We start from the raw sequence: 20,405 nt of genomic DNA on the forward strand, positions 1-20,405 counted from the left end.
CTTTTTATTAGCAGAAGTTTGGTCCAGACTGGAGGAGTAAACGTCCCCAGACTGATTTGCATAGCAGCCAGCCGCAGCAGCAGCAGGTTGAGGTTGAGGTTGTGTCTGAGTTCCCATTTGTGATTGGGTGTGACTGAGTCTGTGTTGTAGGGCGTTGCTGCAAAAGCAAAAGTATTTTCAGAAAACAATATTGTTGCAAATAAAAAGTTAAAAACAAACCCCTTACTAACCTTGTTTGGTATGCTGTATATCAATTGAAAGTGTGTTCAGGCATCATTCTGGTTGGTAGAGTGCTGTAGGAAAACTATAGTGAGTCGTTCTTTTTTCAATGTATAATTGGCTGATTGGCTGCTGTGCTTCTGTGATTTCTTACTATATGCCATCAAATCGTGTATGTGTGATCTTCCTCAGATGAGAAGCCGATGAAAGGCGCGTCATGGTGGCAGCGAACTCTAAAGACGCCTCCCCATCATGTCGGTCGTGGCCAGCTGCCTCTAAAGCGCTCAGTTAGCCGCGAGCGCTACGTGGAGACGCTAGTGGTAGCTGACAAGATGATGGTGGGTTACCATGGACGCAGAGACATCGAGCAGTACATCCTGGCTGTCATGAATATTGTAAGTTTCACAACACCGGAGATGCAAATTCACAATGTATTGAAAAGCCACTTTCCCAGTGTTATTGGAGTCATTACTGATGAATAAAATAAATTCATTTCTTAGGCATGGCAGATCTACCTAAAGCTTTAAGCCAAGATGTTGTTCTGTATTGTGTAGTTCAGCTTTTTTCTAAGCTTTTAGTAGGAAAATCAGGCAATTGTGGTTTGTTTACTTGACATCGAAACAAAACTGACAGCAGGTTGGAGTCAAGTTAATATTAGAAATATTTCAGAGGAGATTAAAGAATGTGTCTACAATGTGAAATATAAGTTGTGTTTTTGTTTTGGACAGTCTTTGTAAGCTATTTTGGTGTTCAATATGTCTAATATCACTTCTTTGTACGTGTTTGTACAAAGGAAATATATATATTTTTTTATAGATACTATAATGATGCAATAGTATGTTCATGCAAAACCCTTTTAAAACCAGTTAAAAACCCAAGTAAACAAAACATTTAGGTCAACAACTTGTTTATTTATTGTTAAAATAAATTCATTTGGTTTAATTTAGTTGCATGATTAATGCTTAGAGACAGAAAGGAAAACAAATGCATAAACCTTTTCTTTTTTGTCCTGGTGAAGGCCACATGTTTTACTGTCACGCTCAGGTTGTATGTCATCATCTTAACCGTTTCTTGTCACTGCGGATCTTCTCACACACAGTTAATCACTTTAAACTCATACAGACACATGTTAGGAATGTATGTAATGAAGGGTTGGTCAGCCACTATTGTTACAAGCAGGTTGCATCTGGAGTGTTACAGAATCTCTGAAACCAACAGCGTGTCCTCAGTGGTGCGGAGCAAAGTGTGCCAAATTACAGCAGACACCACTAATGACAAGTGTCTGTAGTAGTGGTTCTAACTCTGGTTGTTTTTTTATTAGTGTTGGTGCTTTAACTCTTAAATAATCAGTTATACTTGTGGTGCACTGACTTTACAGCCCTTCTAAAATTCTCAGACTATTCTGTCTTGTAAAATAAGTGTTTGGTTATAATGTAAAATTGATCTTGGTAGAGGAAAAGACAGGGATGAGTGCAAAGCACTCTTCTGTTTTCTCTTGCCATTGAGCATTTCTCGCTACAAATGAATCCAGAGTTTACGGTGGTCTTATTTAGAGAATTGACCAATACGTTTTTAATCTTCCAATATAATGCATGAAGGCTAGTCTCTGAACTGGAAATCAGGTGGTATTAGTGGTAGTTTTCCATCAATTTTCAAGATTGAGTCTTTCTCCTCCTAGAACTTCTCTTGCCATTACAAATCTAGTTTTATGAGGAATTACTCCGGTGTTTATTTCAAGTGTTGTCTGGGCTCTAGTGTTATTTTCTCCTCTGGTCTATTAACTATTTTTAAGACTGCTCTTTTCTTGTTTCCCTGGAGGTCAGGTTGCCAAACTGTTCCAGGATTCTAGCCTGGGGAATGCAGTGAACATTGTGGTGACGCGGCTCATCCTGCTGATGGAAGATCAGGTAAATAGACATGGTCAACTCCTGTAATAAACGTGGCTCTCCTATTCTCTCCTCTTCTCTTACTGTACTTGTCTTTCCTTTTCCGACTGCAAAAAACTCTTCCCCGACAATCATATATGAGCTCCTTGTGAAATCAAATTATTGGCTTACGTATCTTTTCCTCCAAGATCCCAGGTCTCTGAGTGTGTAAGTGGCTCTTGTGAATGGTGGCTGTAATGAAATAGACGGGAGGTTGTAAGGAAGAGGTAGATGGGTGAGGTAAGGCGGAAAAGTAAGGATATGAGGGGGGGTCTGTACCTTTCAGACAGAGCAGCTTTGTAACTGTCCTGCTGGTTCACTCTGATGAACAGTGACCTCTATGAGCGTTGCTATGACGCACATCCAGGGTGTAGAAAAACTTGAAGTTAGATTTAGCTGCTGATGCAAAACACAGCCTTTAAATTAAGTCCCAAAAGAACACCATCAGGATCCAAATTCAGCAGATTCCTCTAGATTCCGTTTATGATTTTACAAATATTTTAGAGCCACGCTAGCAGTGTAGCAATAACGGTCGGACACTTGGTCCACTACTTTGTCCAGACTGAAATGTCTCAAAAACGGTTGGGCAGATTACCATAAGAGTTTTTACAAATATTGATGTCCTCCCAAGGATGAAAATGTGGGTAACTTTTTCTTCAAGGACGACTATCAGGTTAAAACTTGCTAATGCTATGTTAACACGCTAATTCAGAAGGTGAACATAGAAAACATTCCTAAATATTGGCAATTTAGGAGGTAATTTAAAGAATATTAGCATGTGACATGTAGCTCAAAGCATTGCTGTGCAGAGCCTCACAGGGCTTTTAGCTTGTCGGTCTCTTGTTGTATGACATAAGTGAGTGAATGGATGTTATCGAAGGAGCAGAGTCTGAATCCACAACTGACATCTAGTCTGGGGTTCAGCTCATAAAAAGTACATGACCTTATCATCACAGCCAGGGAGATGACTGGGCCATCTGAATACCTCTTAAATGTCCTTATTAGCCGGCCATTAAACGCATGTGGTGAGACGGTGCGGCGGTTATAATGTTGACATTCTAGCAATCTGACATCTGAATCATACTGAATTAAATATTAGGCATTACAGTGTGGTTTTAGGTTTCCTCCATAAATGTCTTATTAGGGAACATTTATGATTCATACTGCCTCAAAATTAGTACCATAATTTACTTCTCGGATGTGTTCATCATTTTGTCAGAGTAAAGAAGTTCATGTTTGGAACATTTGCGGTGGGCAATATTAGTGTTGTTATTCTTTCTCCATGGACTGTGGAGGTTGAGTTCAGGACAGGATAGAGAGTAGTCTTGGCGAGAGTCCTGCTGCTGGTTTCCAGCTCTGAAAACGGCAAGCTGCCCCTGGAAAATAAAATCAGGCCAGCATCGGGACCAGAAATGAGAGACTGTGGGATGAGACAATTACTAGTTATGTCACCACATGCATTCCTTGGTTACGGGTTCTCTCCAGCTGTGGCCAGCAGAGCACTCCCTTCTCTTTTTCTCCTCTGTGCACTCTCATTATACTATAGAGCTCCTTCACTGTATACCTGCCAGTGCCTTAGCATTCACTTGCAGCGAAGCCAAGGAAGTTTCTTAAGCCTTTAAAACTGGGAGCCTTATGTTTTCTCACCACGACACACAGCCCAATGAAATGCAATCTAATGAAAACCATGTAACGCTGAATGTGCTGATTTTAGATTATGTGGTTCTTTATGTATTGAGAAAATGCCAACTTCTTTAAATAAAACCATTCTAAACCATTGGATAATCGGAAAAATGTAATGTAAATTGGCATTTTAGAGATTCATGGTTTCCCAGCACAGTAAAAATAACTGGTGTGGTTAAACAATGCAATACAGAAAGACTGAGGCTGGGCTATCATAGCATTGTTGGGCTTATCATCTGAGGGTTGAAATCACCCCTTGTTGACACTTGAATACAGTTATATTACTAAGTTGAGTATCTTTTCAAAGATATACAATTGCTTGAATCGTTTTCTCCTTTTATGCGTTCAAGATAATATTACGTATATTTATTTTCCTAATTTGCTTTTAACTATTTATTACCTCTCTTGTCTCTCTTCCAGCCAACCCTAGAGATCAACCACCATGCAGGGAAGTCTTTAGACAGCTTCTGTAAGTGGCAGAAAAACATCCAGCACCGGAGCAGCTACGGTAACGCCATCCCAGACAACGGGATCGCTCACCATGACACTGCTGTGCTTATCACCAGGTAAGAAACCTTCTTCAAAGCAGTAAGAACTAAAGACTAACTGTGTTTTAGAGCTTTCTTCATAAATTATTTTACAAAGGAAATTTAGAATGAAGACATTGTTTGTAAGTCCAACACAAAACTTCCCAATGTGTGGGTGCACAACAAGAAGCTGCACTGGGCAACATAACGCTCCTACTGCGACTTGAAAATAAAAATATGTTAAGGCTGATTCCCAGGGCAAAAAAGGGTTAAAGCAGCGTTTCCTCTTAGCTGAATTCCTACATTCCCAGCCCTTATCCTCATAGGCTTTCATCACGCCAAGTCCAGAGAGTTAGACTGTATCTTGTCCTGTTTGAGGTGACGATAGCAGTGGCGGCTCTGCTCAACTCAGCATCTGGAAAGTAAAACGTAAAAGAGATATGAAAAGAGAGCAAGTGACATATTTATGTTTTGAAGAAAGCAGCCCAGAGAAAATGGACAGGATAAGAAAGTGGGCAGAAATCAAAGAAAAGCTGCGATGAATCTTACAGCGCTGGTTTCCCGCGATCTTCCGTTATTTCTCAAACTGCCCTTTCTGTTACTAATACTGGAGGAAACAGACAACAGTGGTATCTGCATTTTAAGCAGCTCAACAATGTGCTATTGACTGAGGAATGTGCAACAGCTAACAGCACAACCATGGTTTGGACAGAGTCATCTGAATCAGACAGGACAGAGCTGACACACAAATAAATTCCTATTCTTCCTCACAGAATGTGCCATAAAAATATATAAGATTGATGATTGTCTTGTGCTTTTGGTGGTGGCTTTTTGAGAACACTTGGGTTTTACGAGAGGATTTATCAAGCAGAGGATGGAAACTGTCCAGACAGATGACACCACAGTGACCGTCCATGGTTTCCTGCTTTTGTTCTTTTAAATCTATATCTGTCTGCTATCACGTCTGTCTCTGTGAGTGTCACCATCTGGGAGGGTTACTACATCTCAATGTCAATGTGCAGTGGTTAAATGAAATTCAGTATATAATTAGTCAAGTACTGTTAAGTACAATTTTTGAGCCCATGTACTTGTACTTAAGTATTTCCATTCTATGCCACTTTATACTCCATCTAAGAGGGGAATATTGTATTTCCCTCCACTTTAAATGCAATACATTTATTTGAGCTATCCAGCAGAAAACAAGAGTTAAAATCAGCCCTACATCTATCAGCTAACTATAGTCCAATAACATGATACATATTGAGTACTCTTATACAAGTTACTTAAGTATCTTTAGATGCTAATACTGTTGTACTTTTACTTGGGTAAGATTTTGAATGCAGGACTTGCTATGTTTCCTTAAATAATAAGAACTAATATCTGAATATTTTAGGAGTCTTTTTGCATATCAATGTGTGATTACATCTATTAAGTGGTGCTGTTTCTGTTTGTGTGTCAGTATGTAGTTATTAGTCTAACAGCCTTGTTGTTTCCGTTCTTGTGTACAGATATGACATCTGCATCCAAAAGAACAAGCCCTGTGAAACCCTAGGTAATACACACCCACACACACAGACACATACATACATACACACACATATGAATATTTGTACTTTTCAAACACTATACTCACTGTACTATTCTTATAAGAATCCTCACCCCTTAGCCTGACCGTAGGCCTCACAACTGAATGCCTATCCTCAACCTATACACTAAACTGAACTAAAATGGAATTCTAAGTGTAATCCTAAAACCAAGTCATAGATAGGCCAAAATATTTGAAACTCAAATCGGACCAAAGACAGATATTACAGAGCACGCATAATGTTATTATTACTGTATAGTACTGATTTGTGTGTGTGTGTGTGTGTGTGTGTGAGGCAGGTCTGGCTCCGGTAGGAGGGATGTGTGAGCCGGAGAGGAGCTGCAGCATCAATGAGGACATCGGACTGGGAACAGCCTTCACTATCGCCCACGAGATAGGACATACGTGAGTGAAGCACACACACAGGGCCTATCTCCTTATTTAAAACCCAAACAAATCCATAATGAATTTAATCCTTTATGGGTACTTTGTGGATTAAACTATCTTTCAGTTTGATCTGTGCAGATTTAGCAGCTCACTGATTCTTGGGAATTTGGATAAAAGAGGTTTTAATTTTGAAATGACAAAATCTGAAGTTATATCATTATAGACCAAGGTCTTGGCTTTTCAGCAATGTACCGGTGCAACCTCCTCATTTTGTATTTTTTTCATAAAATAGGTTTTTCCAGTCATTACTTTGTTTTTGTAAACACCGTCAGACACAATAAAAAGTGATTTATTTTGTATTTGTATTTAGTCTAATATGTATTTTTAAATCATTATTTTTAAATCATTATCTGGCATTCTAAGTACACATATATGCTGTAAAATGTTGAATATTCACTTTTGCTCATTTTTTATACTGTTTCACGTGTGCTCCTTTAAAAGATCTTACATCATACAACGTTTACTTTTAGCTTAAACAGACAAAGTAATGTTTTTTTACTTAAAAAACAAATTGTTGTATTAAAAGAGAATATTACTTTAATAACTCAACAGCACTGAAGAAACAGATTACAAGCATATTCATTTAAAACAAATAAAACTCCCTCTGACGGTGGTGACTTTGGAACTGACGGTGGTGACACTAATCTGACGGTGGTGACACTGGCCTCATTACAACATACAATTCCAAAATGTATACCACTCAAGTCAATGCCTTGCTTAACAACTTTATTTAACAATTTGGTACAACAAATAACAATTGTGAGAACTGTGATAAACATTTAATTAAGGAACTTAAGGTACAATTAAGCAATATCATTAATAAAAGTACCCCACCCCCATATCATCAAATATCAAATCATCATAGTTAAAAAATAAAGTGATTACCAGTTGCAATAATGTACAATTCATTACTGACATCATCTTAAACTGTCATCTAGTGCCCCCTACTCATAATATAATACATTATATTGTTCTGTAAACTGTATATTGGACGTGAAGAACAGATAACAAATAACAATTGTGAACACTGTGGCAAACATTCAATAATAAACATATAGGTTCAATGAAGCAATAAGCTATCATTAATAAAAGTACCCCATCCCCATTAATAATCATCATAGTAAAAAATACCAGTAGCAATAAGATAAGAATTCATCACTCACTGTGAACTGTCGTCTCGTGCCCCCCACTCAAAAAATAATATACATTATATTCTTCTGTAAACTGGACTATAAACTGTATATTGAACGTGAAGAACAGATAAATGAATAACTACATCTTACAGTCTCTTTTCCATAAACTGAAATGTTTCTAAATACAGAAAGCATTCTGTGTAAACATCACAAAACACATCTGGCACAAAATAATTATAATAATAATAATAATTCATAAGTGAACTCCTGTGAGTATTCCCTGACTGTTTCTACATCACTCCACCACTCATTCAGCTTTATCAGGACGTAGGCCTATATGGTGTATTATGTTTCTCCTCTATGAAGTCCATGACTTCACAGACAGGTTGTATATCTCCCTCGTCCTGCTTGCACGACCTGGTGATGACGGTTCCACAAGTTTGACCAGAATATGGTCAAATGGTATGAAGCACATATCCTTTCCACCTTCCACCTCTTTTGGATAGAATCGTGTGTTGGGCCCATGAGGGTGGAAAAACTCCACTTTTACATCTTGATGAGGTGCATCCACAGTGACAGCCTTTGCTAACCACCAGTTCTGGTCATAAATGACCGCCAGCCAATCTCCGCAATGAACTACATCAACAGATAGATCTGTCATAGTCCCGTCAGGACCCCTCCTGGTCATTGGCTGTTGCTCACTTTCCTCCTGCTCACTTTCCTCCATCAACATTTCCAAAGGACCTTTCTTCTTTTGCATTGGTATAGGACCATCATCCTCAACCTGTACCCTGGGTCAGAGTCCTGCACGGGTCTGATTTTCAAGACCCGCTCCCGCCCCACACCCACGACGTGCAATACCGAACCCGCCCCGCTACCCGCACATATTGCCAATTATTTCCACAACCCGACCCGAACCCGCATAGCCTATGAGCAGTGAAAACGTGCAATTATTAACACACGCAGTTTCATATTTGTCTCAGAAAGCGTGGGATGTTGGTTATTTCCTCCATCTAGGATGACACAAAAAGCCTCCCAGACGTTGGATTTGGCTCTTGAGGAAGTGTTATTGAAAATGCTGTATTCTCCGCTAGAGAGCTTCACCTCAGCCATTTCGAATGTGGCGCGCACAGCAGCAGATTGATGCGCTGCAGAGGTTATGATTATGCGCGGTCCCGCGGGGGAGAGGTCTGAGGATTTTAACATTAAACTAATTTATTATTATTTTAATATATTTATTATGCAATACCCGCGACCCGACCCGCATCATCTTTGTTTTACCCAGAACCGAACCCGGAAAAAAGCGTTTGAAAAAATACCACCCGCGAATCACCTTTTTTGCGGGTCACCCGTTGGGTACCCGCGGGTACCCGACCCGATGCAGGACTCTGCCCTGGGTGTGTTGGCAATCAACTGGAATATTGTTGGGCAGAAACACTCACTGCAGAAACAGGACAGTGATCTGCAATGGATCTCAGAGTTGTTTCGGTGTGTCGGTGTGACCTGATGGAGTTTGCTTGTTGCAGGTACAGGTTTTAGTGGTTGAAAAAGGAGTGCATCATATGGCATGTCAGCTTCATTAATAATATAGAGCTTAGTACTGCAAAGGCTTCTGCCAACCATCTCATGGAAGATATGCCATCCACAATGTCATTCCCCCGCAGTATAAGACTGTCTGCAGTCCTTTTCACAGTTCCTCCAATGCCGTCTGGCGCTCCCTTCCCATGTGAGGTGGGGAAGAAGTTCCAGGTTGTTCTCTGGAAACCTAGTGTTGGAGGGACACTGCAGAGAAGAAAAAAGTTGTTCTTGTTTTTGTACTGCTTGCTGGGGCCATCTGACCAAAAGTGAATAGTATCAACTTTTGGAAACTTTAAACGAATATCTCTCAGGACTGGTTCCATTTGAGTCCAAATGGCAGACGCATCTTGTCGCTTGGATTCTGATACTGTGCAAAATCCTGTCTTCTCTTCTTTTGTGTAGTACATGCCAGTGTGCAGGTTGAGCTGTGGGAGGTTCTGACCAAAATGGCATGACTGTACCTCAGAACTATACTTGCATTTCCATGCCTCAGAAAAGTCCACATGCAGAATTACTGTGCTATCATTGCAGTTCTCTATCATGCTCCTGTATTCTCTGGACTGGTTCTGAACCGAGCACACATGTGTTGTTGTTTCACTCTTCAGTTTGTCTTCATATAGTTGGATGAGCTCTGCCAGCGTGCCCACTGTGCATTACAAGTCTTGTGTTGAAGTGGAGCCCATCTGCTGTTTGGTCCTGAACTCGTTCCCATTGCTGCCATTCAACATTGGTCTGCTCTTGCTGTGGTGTGGGAAGTGTATGTTTGTAGAGACACCGTGTGCAGGAGCGCAGAAGACATGCCTCACTTGTCTGTGAACAGCAAACAAGTTCAAAACTATCCTCCAATTTGTTAAACTTAACAACACCATTTTCTCTTAGGACTTCAAGCATCAGCTTAGCATTTTCATGGTACTGGCATTGGCATGTCTTGCGATCTGATGGTCTTGGTGCTGTGACATAGAACGGACGTAAGGCACAGAATGATGAGTAACTGAGTTTCATTGTTGGTTCCTTCTTGATGAACTCCTTGTGGAGGTTCAATACTGTATCAGTCAGAATCATTCTCTGATGCTTTATTTTCTTCCGTGTTATTGTGTCCTATTTGTCAGTCGTCATTCGTGCTGCATTATGGTAGAAATCCTGAACCCTCTGAGTTATTGTTTGAATGTATGCAGGTTTTTTGTCAGTAAGCCTCCTCTTCCGCAGTGTGTTATATGTTACGCAAACTGCCTTGTCTGGTGAATTAGACGATATTTCTTCAGAACCTTGCCTGACAGAGTCAAGTTCTTGTTCTTGTGAGCAGACTTGTTTTGATTCAGTTCATGAATGAGTGCATTGTGGAACAGCAGAGTTTTCTTGATTGAGGGGTTTTTGAGTTGGCTTCCCCGCAGCAGCTGCTCTGTTTTTTTTCTTGGTGATTCTTGTGTTTTTTTATTCCTAGTTTGTTCTCGTACCCAACGCTTTTTCAGCGTATCTTGCTCTTGTTTTCTTTCTTTCCCTTTCTCCTGCTATAGCCTGCCTACTCCGAGCTGGCTCGTGTATGGCATGATCCACTGGACTATCTGGGGGAGTTACTGGGTGATCTGAGCCCTTTCTCTTACGTTCTCTTGATTTCTGTTGTCTATGTTTCCAAGCCTTTCTCTGACTTCTCTTTTCCCTTTCATTCATGTCATTGACAGTTGTTAGCTTCCCTTCCTCCACCCTCTTCTTCCATCTTTGTCTTTCCGTTCTGAGGTATTCCTCCTTTAACTCTGCCTCACTGTGTATTTTCTCTCTCCGCCTTTTTTGATATTCCCTGTTTCTTCTCCTTCTCTCCTCCACAGATAGCTGCTGCCTAGCCATAACTTCCTAAAATACATAAAGTCAAAGTTGAGTGTAATGACTATATAAGCTGCATTTCATCTAAAGCAGGAGTGACTTATTGAACACATTGACTTAAGAGTTTAAGGTTTGACGGTTACCACTGACACATTTTACTTTTTACAGACCCCAGTGGAAATTCAGCCTCCTATAAGGTATAGTCAGAGTAGTCTTACCAATATCAGATGACAAATTCAAGTGTGGAAATATATTGTTTTAACATATATTTGGTTAAATGTTGTCATGCCATTTTCATTTGGCTTTAGTCATTGGAGATGCATAGCTTACAAGGGATATTGTAGGTGTACTATGTGCTATGTAGGTAGGTGCACAGGGCCGCCCCTCCCTACAGGCCAATCACGCAGGCTGCATGGGGCCCCGCCTTGCGCAGGGGGCCCCGCCCAGAGGGCCTCAGCTGCTGTGCGCAGTTCTCCGCGCACCCGCTGACACGCGAGAGTGAGAGGTGACAAGGGGAGCACGTCTGTAACCCTTTATATATACAGTCTATGCTGTAACCCGACACCGTTGCAATGAATCGACATCTGACCAATCACGGCTTTGATACGGCCACTATGCAGGTGAAGAGATGTCGGTGAAAAGACAGTTTCAGTCCGGCGCAAGCAAGAGGGGAAAAAAACAAAACATGAAGAAACTAGAGCATCACTCGAAGGTGGGTTATTGTATGAGTCAAATGTACAACTTGCGAATGTTGTATAAGTCAAATTGCCATATTAAAACATCAGCTGCAATTCACGACATGAAGAAGGCAGTCTCTGCATAGCATATAGGCTAATGGAGATGCAGTTATTTCTAACATTCTTTATTTAACATTCATTCAAGTATGTTATACCTTTTATCTGCTAATGTACAGGAGGAAGAGTGATAAACTGTCTGCAGGGCCGGCCCTCGGCATAGGCAGTATAGGCGAATGCTAAGGGCGCATCAACCCATAGGGGCCACCGAAAATTGGTTAATTTCATAACACAGTTTCCCGATTTTGGATCAACAAAGTACATCTTATTATCTTATACTAACAGAACTACGCCTATATTGCATGCCCCCGGACCCCCCTAGAGGAGGTGAGTTCCCCCCCCCCACTTAAATCATGTTCAAATGGATAGGAAACTAAATACAGTTGCACACATCTTGTGTCCATATCTTTCTGTTTTGGTGGTCATTTCTGACTTTCGCGAGTCATAGTGAGTGTCTGCATTGGCTTGCATAACAGTTAAAGTTTACAGCCTAAAAAACATGGAGCATTTGTTCCCCTTTTATTAATTTTTATGTCAATTTGCACATTTCATGGTGATGCTCAGCCTCTCCCCTTAACTCCTGCAGTCATCATCATGTCAACCACAACACAGATAAATACTGATAGAAATGTGTGTGTAGTTGTTGATACATTGCTGACAGAGGGAACTAGAATACAGATTTAAGAAATATCAGTTTTTGAGCATGTCATAAGCATGTTTTGTCTTGACTATATTACAACTATATTATAATAAAATAATATAGTATTTACATTATTGAATTGATTATGATTATTATTATTAGTAGAAGTAGTTTATTTGCATTAATTATATTTTAATCTTTTTGAGGCTAGTATTTGACAGGAAATGCAAACGTATTCACCTGTAAACGCACACTGAACGACATACATGCACATTTACCTTTTACCTCACTGTATACAAAAGTAACTGTGTTGATAATAATAATAAACAGGAATTATATTTGCAAAGTAGCCTACTTTGTTTCCAAAAAAAAAAGTTTCACTCCTGTCAGTTGGGGGCCTCATCTCACAATGTCGCTTGGGGCCCCAAGTTGGCCAGTAGGTGCACTATGTGCATCCCCATTACGTAAGCCAAATGAACATGGCATAATAGTGAATTTAGAAAGAGAGAAGGCACACCTCATCCCCTAGGATTGAGCGATAGGCCAATGGTATATATATACAGTGGGGCAAAAAAGTATTTAGTCAGCCACCAATTGTGCAAGTTCTCCCACTTAAAAAGATGAGAGAGGCCTGTAATTTTCATCCTAGGTAAACCTCAACTGAGAGACAGAATGAGAAAAAAAAAATCCAGAAAATCACATTGTCTGATTTTTAAAGAATTTATTTGCAAATGATGGTGGAAAATAAGTATTTGGTCAATAACAAAAGTTAATCTCAATACTTTGTTATATACCCTTTGTTAGCAATGACAGAGGTCAAACGTTTTCTGTAAGTCTTCACAAGGTTTTCACACACTGTTGCTGGTATTTTGGCCCATTCCTCCATGCAGATCTCCTCTAGAGCAGTGATGTTTTGGGGCTGTCGCTGGGCAACACAGACTTTCAACTCCCTCCAAAGATTTTCTATGGGGTTGAGATTTGGAGACTGGCTAGGCCACTCCAGGACCTTGAAATGCTTCTTACGAAGCCACTCCTTCGTTGCCCGGGCGGTGTGTTTGGGATCATTGTCATGCTGAAAGACCCAGCCACGTTTCATCTTCAATGCCCTTGCTGATGGAAGGAGGCTGTCACTCCAAATCTCACGATACATGGCCCCATTCATTCTTTCCTTTACACGCATCAGTCGTCCTGGTCCCTTTGCAGAAAAACAGCCCCAAAGCATGATGTTTCCACCCCCATGTTTCACAGTATGGTGTTCTTTGGATGCAACTCAGCATTCTTTCTCCTCCAAACACGTCTAGTTGAGTTTTAACCAAAAATATTTTTATTTTGGTTTCATCTGACCATATGACATTCTCCCAATCCTCTTCTGGATAATCAAAATGCTCTAGCAAACTTCAGACGGGCCTGGACATGTACTGGCTTAAGCAGGGGGACACGTCTGGCACTGCAGGATTTGAGTCCCTGGCGGCGTAGTGTGTTACTGATAGTAGCCTTTGTTACTTTGGTCCCAGCTCTCTGCAGGTCATTGACTAGGTCCCCCGTGTGGTTCTGGGATTTTTGCTCACCGTTCTTGTGATCATTTTGACCCCACGGGGTGAGATCTTGCGTGGAGCCCCAGATCGAGGGAGATTATCAGTGGTCTGGTATGTCTTCCATTTTCTAATAATTGCTCCCACAGTTGATTTCTTCACACCAAGCTGCTTACCTATTGCAGATTCAGTCTTCCCAGCCTGGTGCAGGTCTACAATTTAGTTTCTGGTGTCCTTTGTCAGCTCTTTGGTCTTGGCCATAGTGGAGTTTGGAGTGTGACTGTTTGAGGTTGTGGACAGTAGGGATGTGCATCTCCATCACTGAGGCCGATGCGATGCGCATCTCGATACGTTGCCACGATACGATACATTAACGATACATTTGAAACACCAGGCGATGCGATACGATACGATTCACCCCTGTTGCGATACAGTTCGATACGATTTGATTCAACATTATGCGATTCGGTGCGATACGATGCGATTCAACACGATGCAAAAATAATGATACTTCAATTTGGTACGACAGAGGATTTTTGTTTTATTCCTTATATGCAGCAAATCATACATTAACAAAAAAGTGCTTTACATATTTGGTACTGCACATCCCATCATGCCGTTTATTTGTTTACCTTTAAAAGCTCTCCAGAGTACAATTCTATAACACCTCACAGTTAAACAATGTAAGGATGCATTGCTCATGATTAACAATGTGCAAATAACAGCTACCATAGAGCAATGCCCATACAGCTGCCAGCCTGATGTGCTTAACACTCATTCATAGGCTAACTCACCAGTGAGCAGAAAGCGGTGGGTTCTATATGAACAATAAATAATACAAATAACCTTTCACAAACAGGTATTTCATAACTGCTTACAGTAAGGAAGACATTTAAATTATTATTGGCCGTCACAGGCTGCTGTAAACTAAACACCACTCTCTCTGACAGAACACCTCACTGAGTGATTTAACTCATATGTCTAACTTTCAGGTTTCTCTTTTCAGCCGCAGACCCCATGTCGCCTCTTTATGTGCGTCGCTAAGTTCCTCGTACTACTTGTGTACTTTAAATCGGCTCGGCATCGTTAACAATTTGCGAGCGATTTTTCAAGTTGACCGTCTGTGCCGCGCACATATACCATCAGGACGTTACTGATGGGGCGCGGCTGCGGAGTGATACTGTGTGTATGCAAGACCGCATCTAGGACGGATCTATGTATCATGGCTGTAGACCTGTTAAGTAATAAAGATACCTCATACAAAAATCTACGGATACCTTATTACTCTCCATGACCTGCGGTCAACTATATAGCATAAAGGACTATTACACCGTCTTTCTTGAACAATCCGAAGTCTTGGCAAACGTTTGATTTGTAGGTATTTTTCGGTGCGCTGTGTTTCTCTTTCTCCTCAACTTCCGTGTGTGTTGATAACTGAGACTCTCGGCCTCCGTAGTGGCGAAGCAAATATCAAAGATCGTCTCTGCTGAGCAAGATGAGGGAATTTTATATGAATGAATCGGTTTTTTACCGATGTAAAGACGCTACGCAATCGATGCATCGCGAGTTCAACCCGGTTCAACTCAAACTGTAGCCGATGTGCCCTCTTTCAACCGGTGCACTCGCATCTTGAACGTTTATGCCGGTGCACCGATGCGAATCGGTGAATCTTAACATCTCTAGTGGACAGGTGTCTTTTATACTGATAACGAGTTCAAACAGGTGCCATTAATACAGTTAACAAGCAGTGGCGTTTTCTCCCGGAGGCCAAGGGAAGCCAGGCTTCCCCTGTTTTTTCGGATTGTAGTTATAATTTAAATAAATAAATAAAAACACTTTGTTTTGTTTCGATAATTCTCCTTTGCTGTGTGTTGCCTTCTCTCCCCCATTCTCATTGAGTATTTTACAAAGAGTGAAACAAACAGCGCCCCTCTAGATGTTATGGTGAAACAGTAGATTGCACTCACTGTTGCGAGAGGAGGCCAGCCGAATCTGGCTTCCTTTGGTGAAAAAAAATGGAGGGATTGACCAATCAGATGAGGCCCACGTGATGCCCCTGCCAACCTGTGATTGGTCAGGGCCATGCCAAGGGAAGCCAGCCGCCTCTTGCTTCCCTTCAGAGGCGGCTGGCGGCTGGCGATTTGATTGGACACTGCCATCCAATCAAATCACATCAACATCAGTTTTAATACTGTAACTGTCATCACCGCCGTTAGAAATTATCAAGCAAATGAAGCATTATGGAGGGTGGAGATTTGGCGTACTTAATCAAACATAACTTTACTAAACTTCCGCTACAGCAGCAACTAAAAATTAAATCAGATGACAGGCCAATGCCCGCACTCGAGCTGTGTGTACACAGAGGAAAAAGGGAGAGAATCGGACGTTCAATGAGGACAATTATGTCCGCACGGAGTGGCTAACTGGAAGCGCTAAACTTCAGCGTCTATTTTGCTGGCCATGTCTTCTTTTTGACAAGGATTCGTGCTCCCTGAACAATCCTTGGGCAACTTCAGGATTCATCGACCTTGCCAACCTGTCACGGGCAATTGAGAGGCACGGTAAATCCAAAAATCACATAGATTGTGTGATTGTCTGCATACATTAATAAGTAAAATGCTTAAATTAATAAGGAGAGAGTTTCAGCTGGAGAGTGCGTGCGGACCTGTCGGTTAGATAACAGGCGTGTGCAAGTCCTGCATCTGTGTGATACAAATGTGTGTCAATTGATACCGGGCGCTGTAATCACTCATCTGGTTACGTTATTGACCGCCCCCCGACCCAAAAAATGGGCTTCCCCTACATTTTTCCCCACGCCACGCTACTGTTAACAAGTGGAGGACAGAGGAGGCTCTTAAAGAAGAAGTTACAGGTCTGTGAGAGCCAGAAATCTTGTTTGTTTGTAGGTGACCAAATACTTATTTTACCGAGGAATTTACCAATTAATTCATTAAAAATCCTACAATGTGATTTCCTGGATTCTTTCCCCCCATTCTGTCTCTCATAGTTGAAGTGTACCTAGGATGAAAATTACAGGCCTCTCTCGTCTTTTTAAGTGGGAGAACTTGCACTATTGGTGGCTGACTAAATACTTGTTTGCCCCACTGTATATGGTTCATCAATGGTGGTAGTAGCATGCAGTGTATTGTTATTGTGGTAAATAAATATACTTTAGCCTCCCTTGAGTACAATTTGGAGGTTTTTGTCACCACCGTCAGACAGTATGTCACCACCGTCAGACTGTCGGTGGTGATGTCTGACGGTGGTGACAAAACCTACTCTTTTACATGATATGCATGAGTTGTTCACATTAGCCATCTTGTTTCCCCTCTGTTGCTAGCTACCTCAGACCTCGTCTTAAAAAGTATAAATTTATGTCATAATCTAATCTAATATTTTCTATACAAAAGAGACGGTGTTGACATGTTATGGTTGTGACAGTAGCAGTCAGATAACATTTTTACAAGTTTTAGAGAAAATAGCAAACTTACAGGAGCTTGAGTGATCTTGAAGCATGCAGTAAAGCTGAAGGTTTGAAAAGGGGGTCCTAAGGAATGTAGCTGACCTTGTAGTTGCCTGATTTTATTGCTTTTTATAAATATCTGACGGTGGTGACGAATATGTGGGACGCATTTTGAGCAACCACAAAATATTGGTAAATATTGTTCAAAATTCACTGTTTGTAGTTTTTAATACATATTACAATGTACTCTTTCATTTGGTAAGAATATTATTCTATTAAATTATTACTTTTTGTTTTTTTAATCAAGTTGAAATGATTATCTCCGATCCGAGGACAACTGATTTTGTAGGCAATGGGCCAGCATATCATTAAATTAATAAAAAATAAAACTAAAACTATGAAAGAACCATACATTTGTGCAAAAGACCCTTTGATTATAACCTTGATTCTTTTTATTCATGAAAATGTTATTCATTTCCAACAGAATTAGCACTTTTCTTAGTGGGACATGTTTTTGGCAAAGTTTCAAGAATCAGTGAGCTGCAAAAGCAGAACTTTTCTTAAAATGTGAATCCACCCTGAATCCTTACCAGAGGCTTGTACTACGAAGCCGGATTTTCGCTTAGCGAGGTAACTTCAGGGTAAACTCTGGGTTTCCGGTCCTACGACGCTGGTTCTCTTCTTACCGGAGTAGATCTCCATGGTAACTTATGCTGAACGGCCAGTGGCGGTTCTAGACCAATTTGACTGGGGGGGCCAGACTGGGGCCAGTTATTTTCTGAGGGGGGCACAATAAATGCAGGACGAGAAAGACAAAGACAGTATGAAGTAATTGCGCATAAGAAAACAATGCAATACAGTTATTGGTATTTGTTTCAGTGCACATATTTATTTCAGATACTTATAGTTACAGTTTTTACACTCTAATGCAGGGGTCTCCAACCTTTTTAAGGATGAGAGATACTTTCAAAAAATAAAACAAGTCATGAGCTACTTTTACTCCTCTTTTTATAGTTTTTTGCAGTGTATATAATTAGCACTTTTTAACATTATTATATGCTTACCTTTAACCTTCGTGTGCTGCCGTTCACAGGATAAGAGGTCAACTCAGTGAAAGCACCGCCTGCTGACCAATCAGAGCTCAGTGTGCAGAGTTTAAAGCTATCCAGTCATATTACAGGATAAAGGAAATACAGAAAAGCTGCCGTTGCAGGAAAGACGGCCGGCAAAAATCAACCGACTGTGAACGTGAACATTTATAGAATATCACCTCCCATCTTCAGAGCAATCTGACTAATATAACATTAGCGTTAAGAAAGCTTAATTAAATATCTGCCACAACATAAGTAACCGGATCAAAGTAACATTACGTATGCGGCACTGTGAGTGCAGACGTCGATGTGTCCCATTATCATTCATATCATATCACATCATAATGTATCATATATTTCCTTATCTGAGTCAGCTTCTTGAGCCGTATCTGGCCGTGCAACACTTACAGTGTCACATACTGTATGCAGAAGTATTATTTTTAAGCAACACATTAAGTTGACGAAACACTTGAGTCGAATGTAATTAAAGTCAGATCCACTCGTGTCTTAGACGGGGCAGTGATATCATAAACCTGTTAGTGTACGCATTCAAACACATTTTTCGCTGTATTCACCTTGCAGGTGCAGCTATGTGGCTTTTATCCTGGATAAAGTGTTTAAGTCATGGATGTTTAAAGTTTAACTTCTTCATATTTTGTCTAATATTATAGTTTTATTTTCATTCAGGAAGTATGACGCTGCACTGTCAGTACGCTTGTCCATGTTTGTGATTGGTCAAATGTTGCTAACCCTGCCCCTTTCATGTGAACGCACACTCAGCCGGACAGAGAAACCCTGGCTTGAGTTACCGAGTTGATAACCAGTGTCGTAGGACCGCTTAGCGAGATCGCGTTTGTTTTGGGTTAGTTAAGCCAGATAATTCAAACATATCCAGGTTATGTTGAACTGGATTCGTAGTACAGGCCTCAGATCTATTGTTGATGTTTTTTAGCTGAGGCTGAAAAACAAAATGTCCCTGAAGGAATCCTTGAGGTGTCTCATTTGTCTTTTCTTGTTTACTGGTCTGAGAGGATCCTTCCCTCCTCAAATTACTCCCCCAGATCACTGGAGAGAGTTCATGTAATGCCTAACATTATGAGTCATTTCCATGTGTTAAAAGTTGTATATTTTCTTTCAGTCACACTATTTTATGTGCAATTAGTTACATGTTGGGTTGGTGAAGCACCTGGAGATGCCTCAGTTTTTTTCTTTAAATCTGGATTCCCTGTGTTATTTGGAAACTGTGTTTACTCATTTGCCTGATCTGTATCACTTAGTAACATGCAATTCTCTCTTGAAATGGGCTTTATTTCTGTCATGAATACAGTAAGAGAAGTGACCTATTGTATCCCTCTTTTTTCTCAAGCAAACCATGGTTTATTTTAGTATCTTACTTGCTCAGAGTACTGTAATTGAGTGTCACGTTGCATTATGATCCCACACAGCCCCGATAAGTATTAATGCAGATGGTGGATCCATAACTGCATATACAGTAGTGTGCTGCTATACACAATCCGTTTCCTCTACACAATCAACATGTGTTTTTAATTGTCATATAAAGTGTTTTGACATCACAGTGAAGCTTTAGATTAAATGCAGGCCTGTTTGTGGTTCAGAATACCAACATGAAAAGACTGAACCAGACAGAAATGACTCACAGGGATGAAAAGCTTTCAGAACATTTTTATTTCAGGCTCAAACACAGCTACTGTGAGTGTTAAACTACAACAAATGGACCACTAACACAGTATCTTAATACAGCTGGTAAACTATTAGTAAATATGTTGAACATGGAGTATTTTGAATAACTAAACATCTTTGGGCATGACTTTCCATATTTCAGTATTTCATAATTGAGGTCAGTGGGGTTCAAACCCAGAGCTCTGCTATTTTACTATCCTGCATGCTGATGGAATAAGTTGCAGTTGGGAATGGAGTAACAAGTTATCCTGGAACAATTCATCTGTAAC

General features: G+C 40.6%; 1 protein-coding gene across 1 annotated transcript in view; it reads left to right on the forward strand.

The window, feature by feature from the left end:
* adamts10 (ADAM metallopeptidase with thrombospondin type 1 motif, 10) overlaps positions 1–20,405 on the forward strand; it is a 55,928-nt gene that overhangs the window by 12,246 nt on the left and 23,277 nt on the right. Inside the window, 5 exon segments of the mRNA XM_034209601.1 lie at positions 412–614; positions 2,043–2,126; positions 4,248–4,393; positions 5,863–5,906; positions 6,239–6,344. Of these exon segments, the coding sequence (XP_034065492.1) occupies positions 412–614; positions 2,043–2,126; positions 4,248–4,393; positions 5,863–5,906; positions 6,239–6,344 (583 nt within the window).

Source organism: Gymnodraco acuticeps, unplaced genomic scaffold (assembly GCF_902827175.1).
Source record: "Gymnodraco acuticeps unplaced genomic scaffold, fGymAcu1.1, whole genome shotgun sequence".
Lineage (NCBI taxonomy): Eukaryota > Metazoa > Chordata > Actinopteri > Perciformes > Bathydraconidae > Gymnodraco > Gymnodraco acuticeps.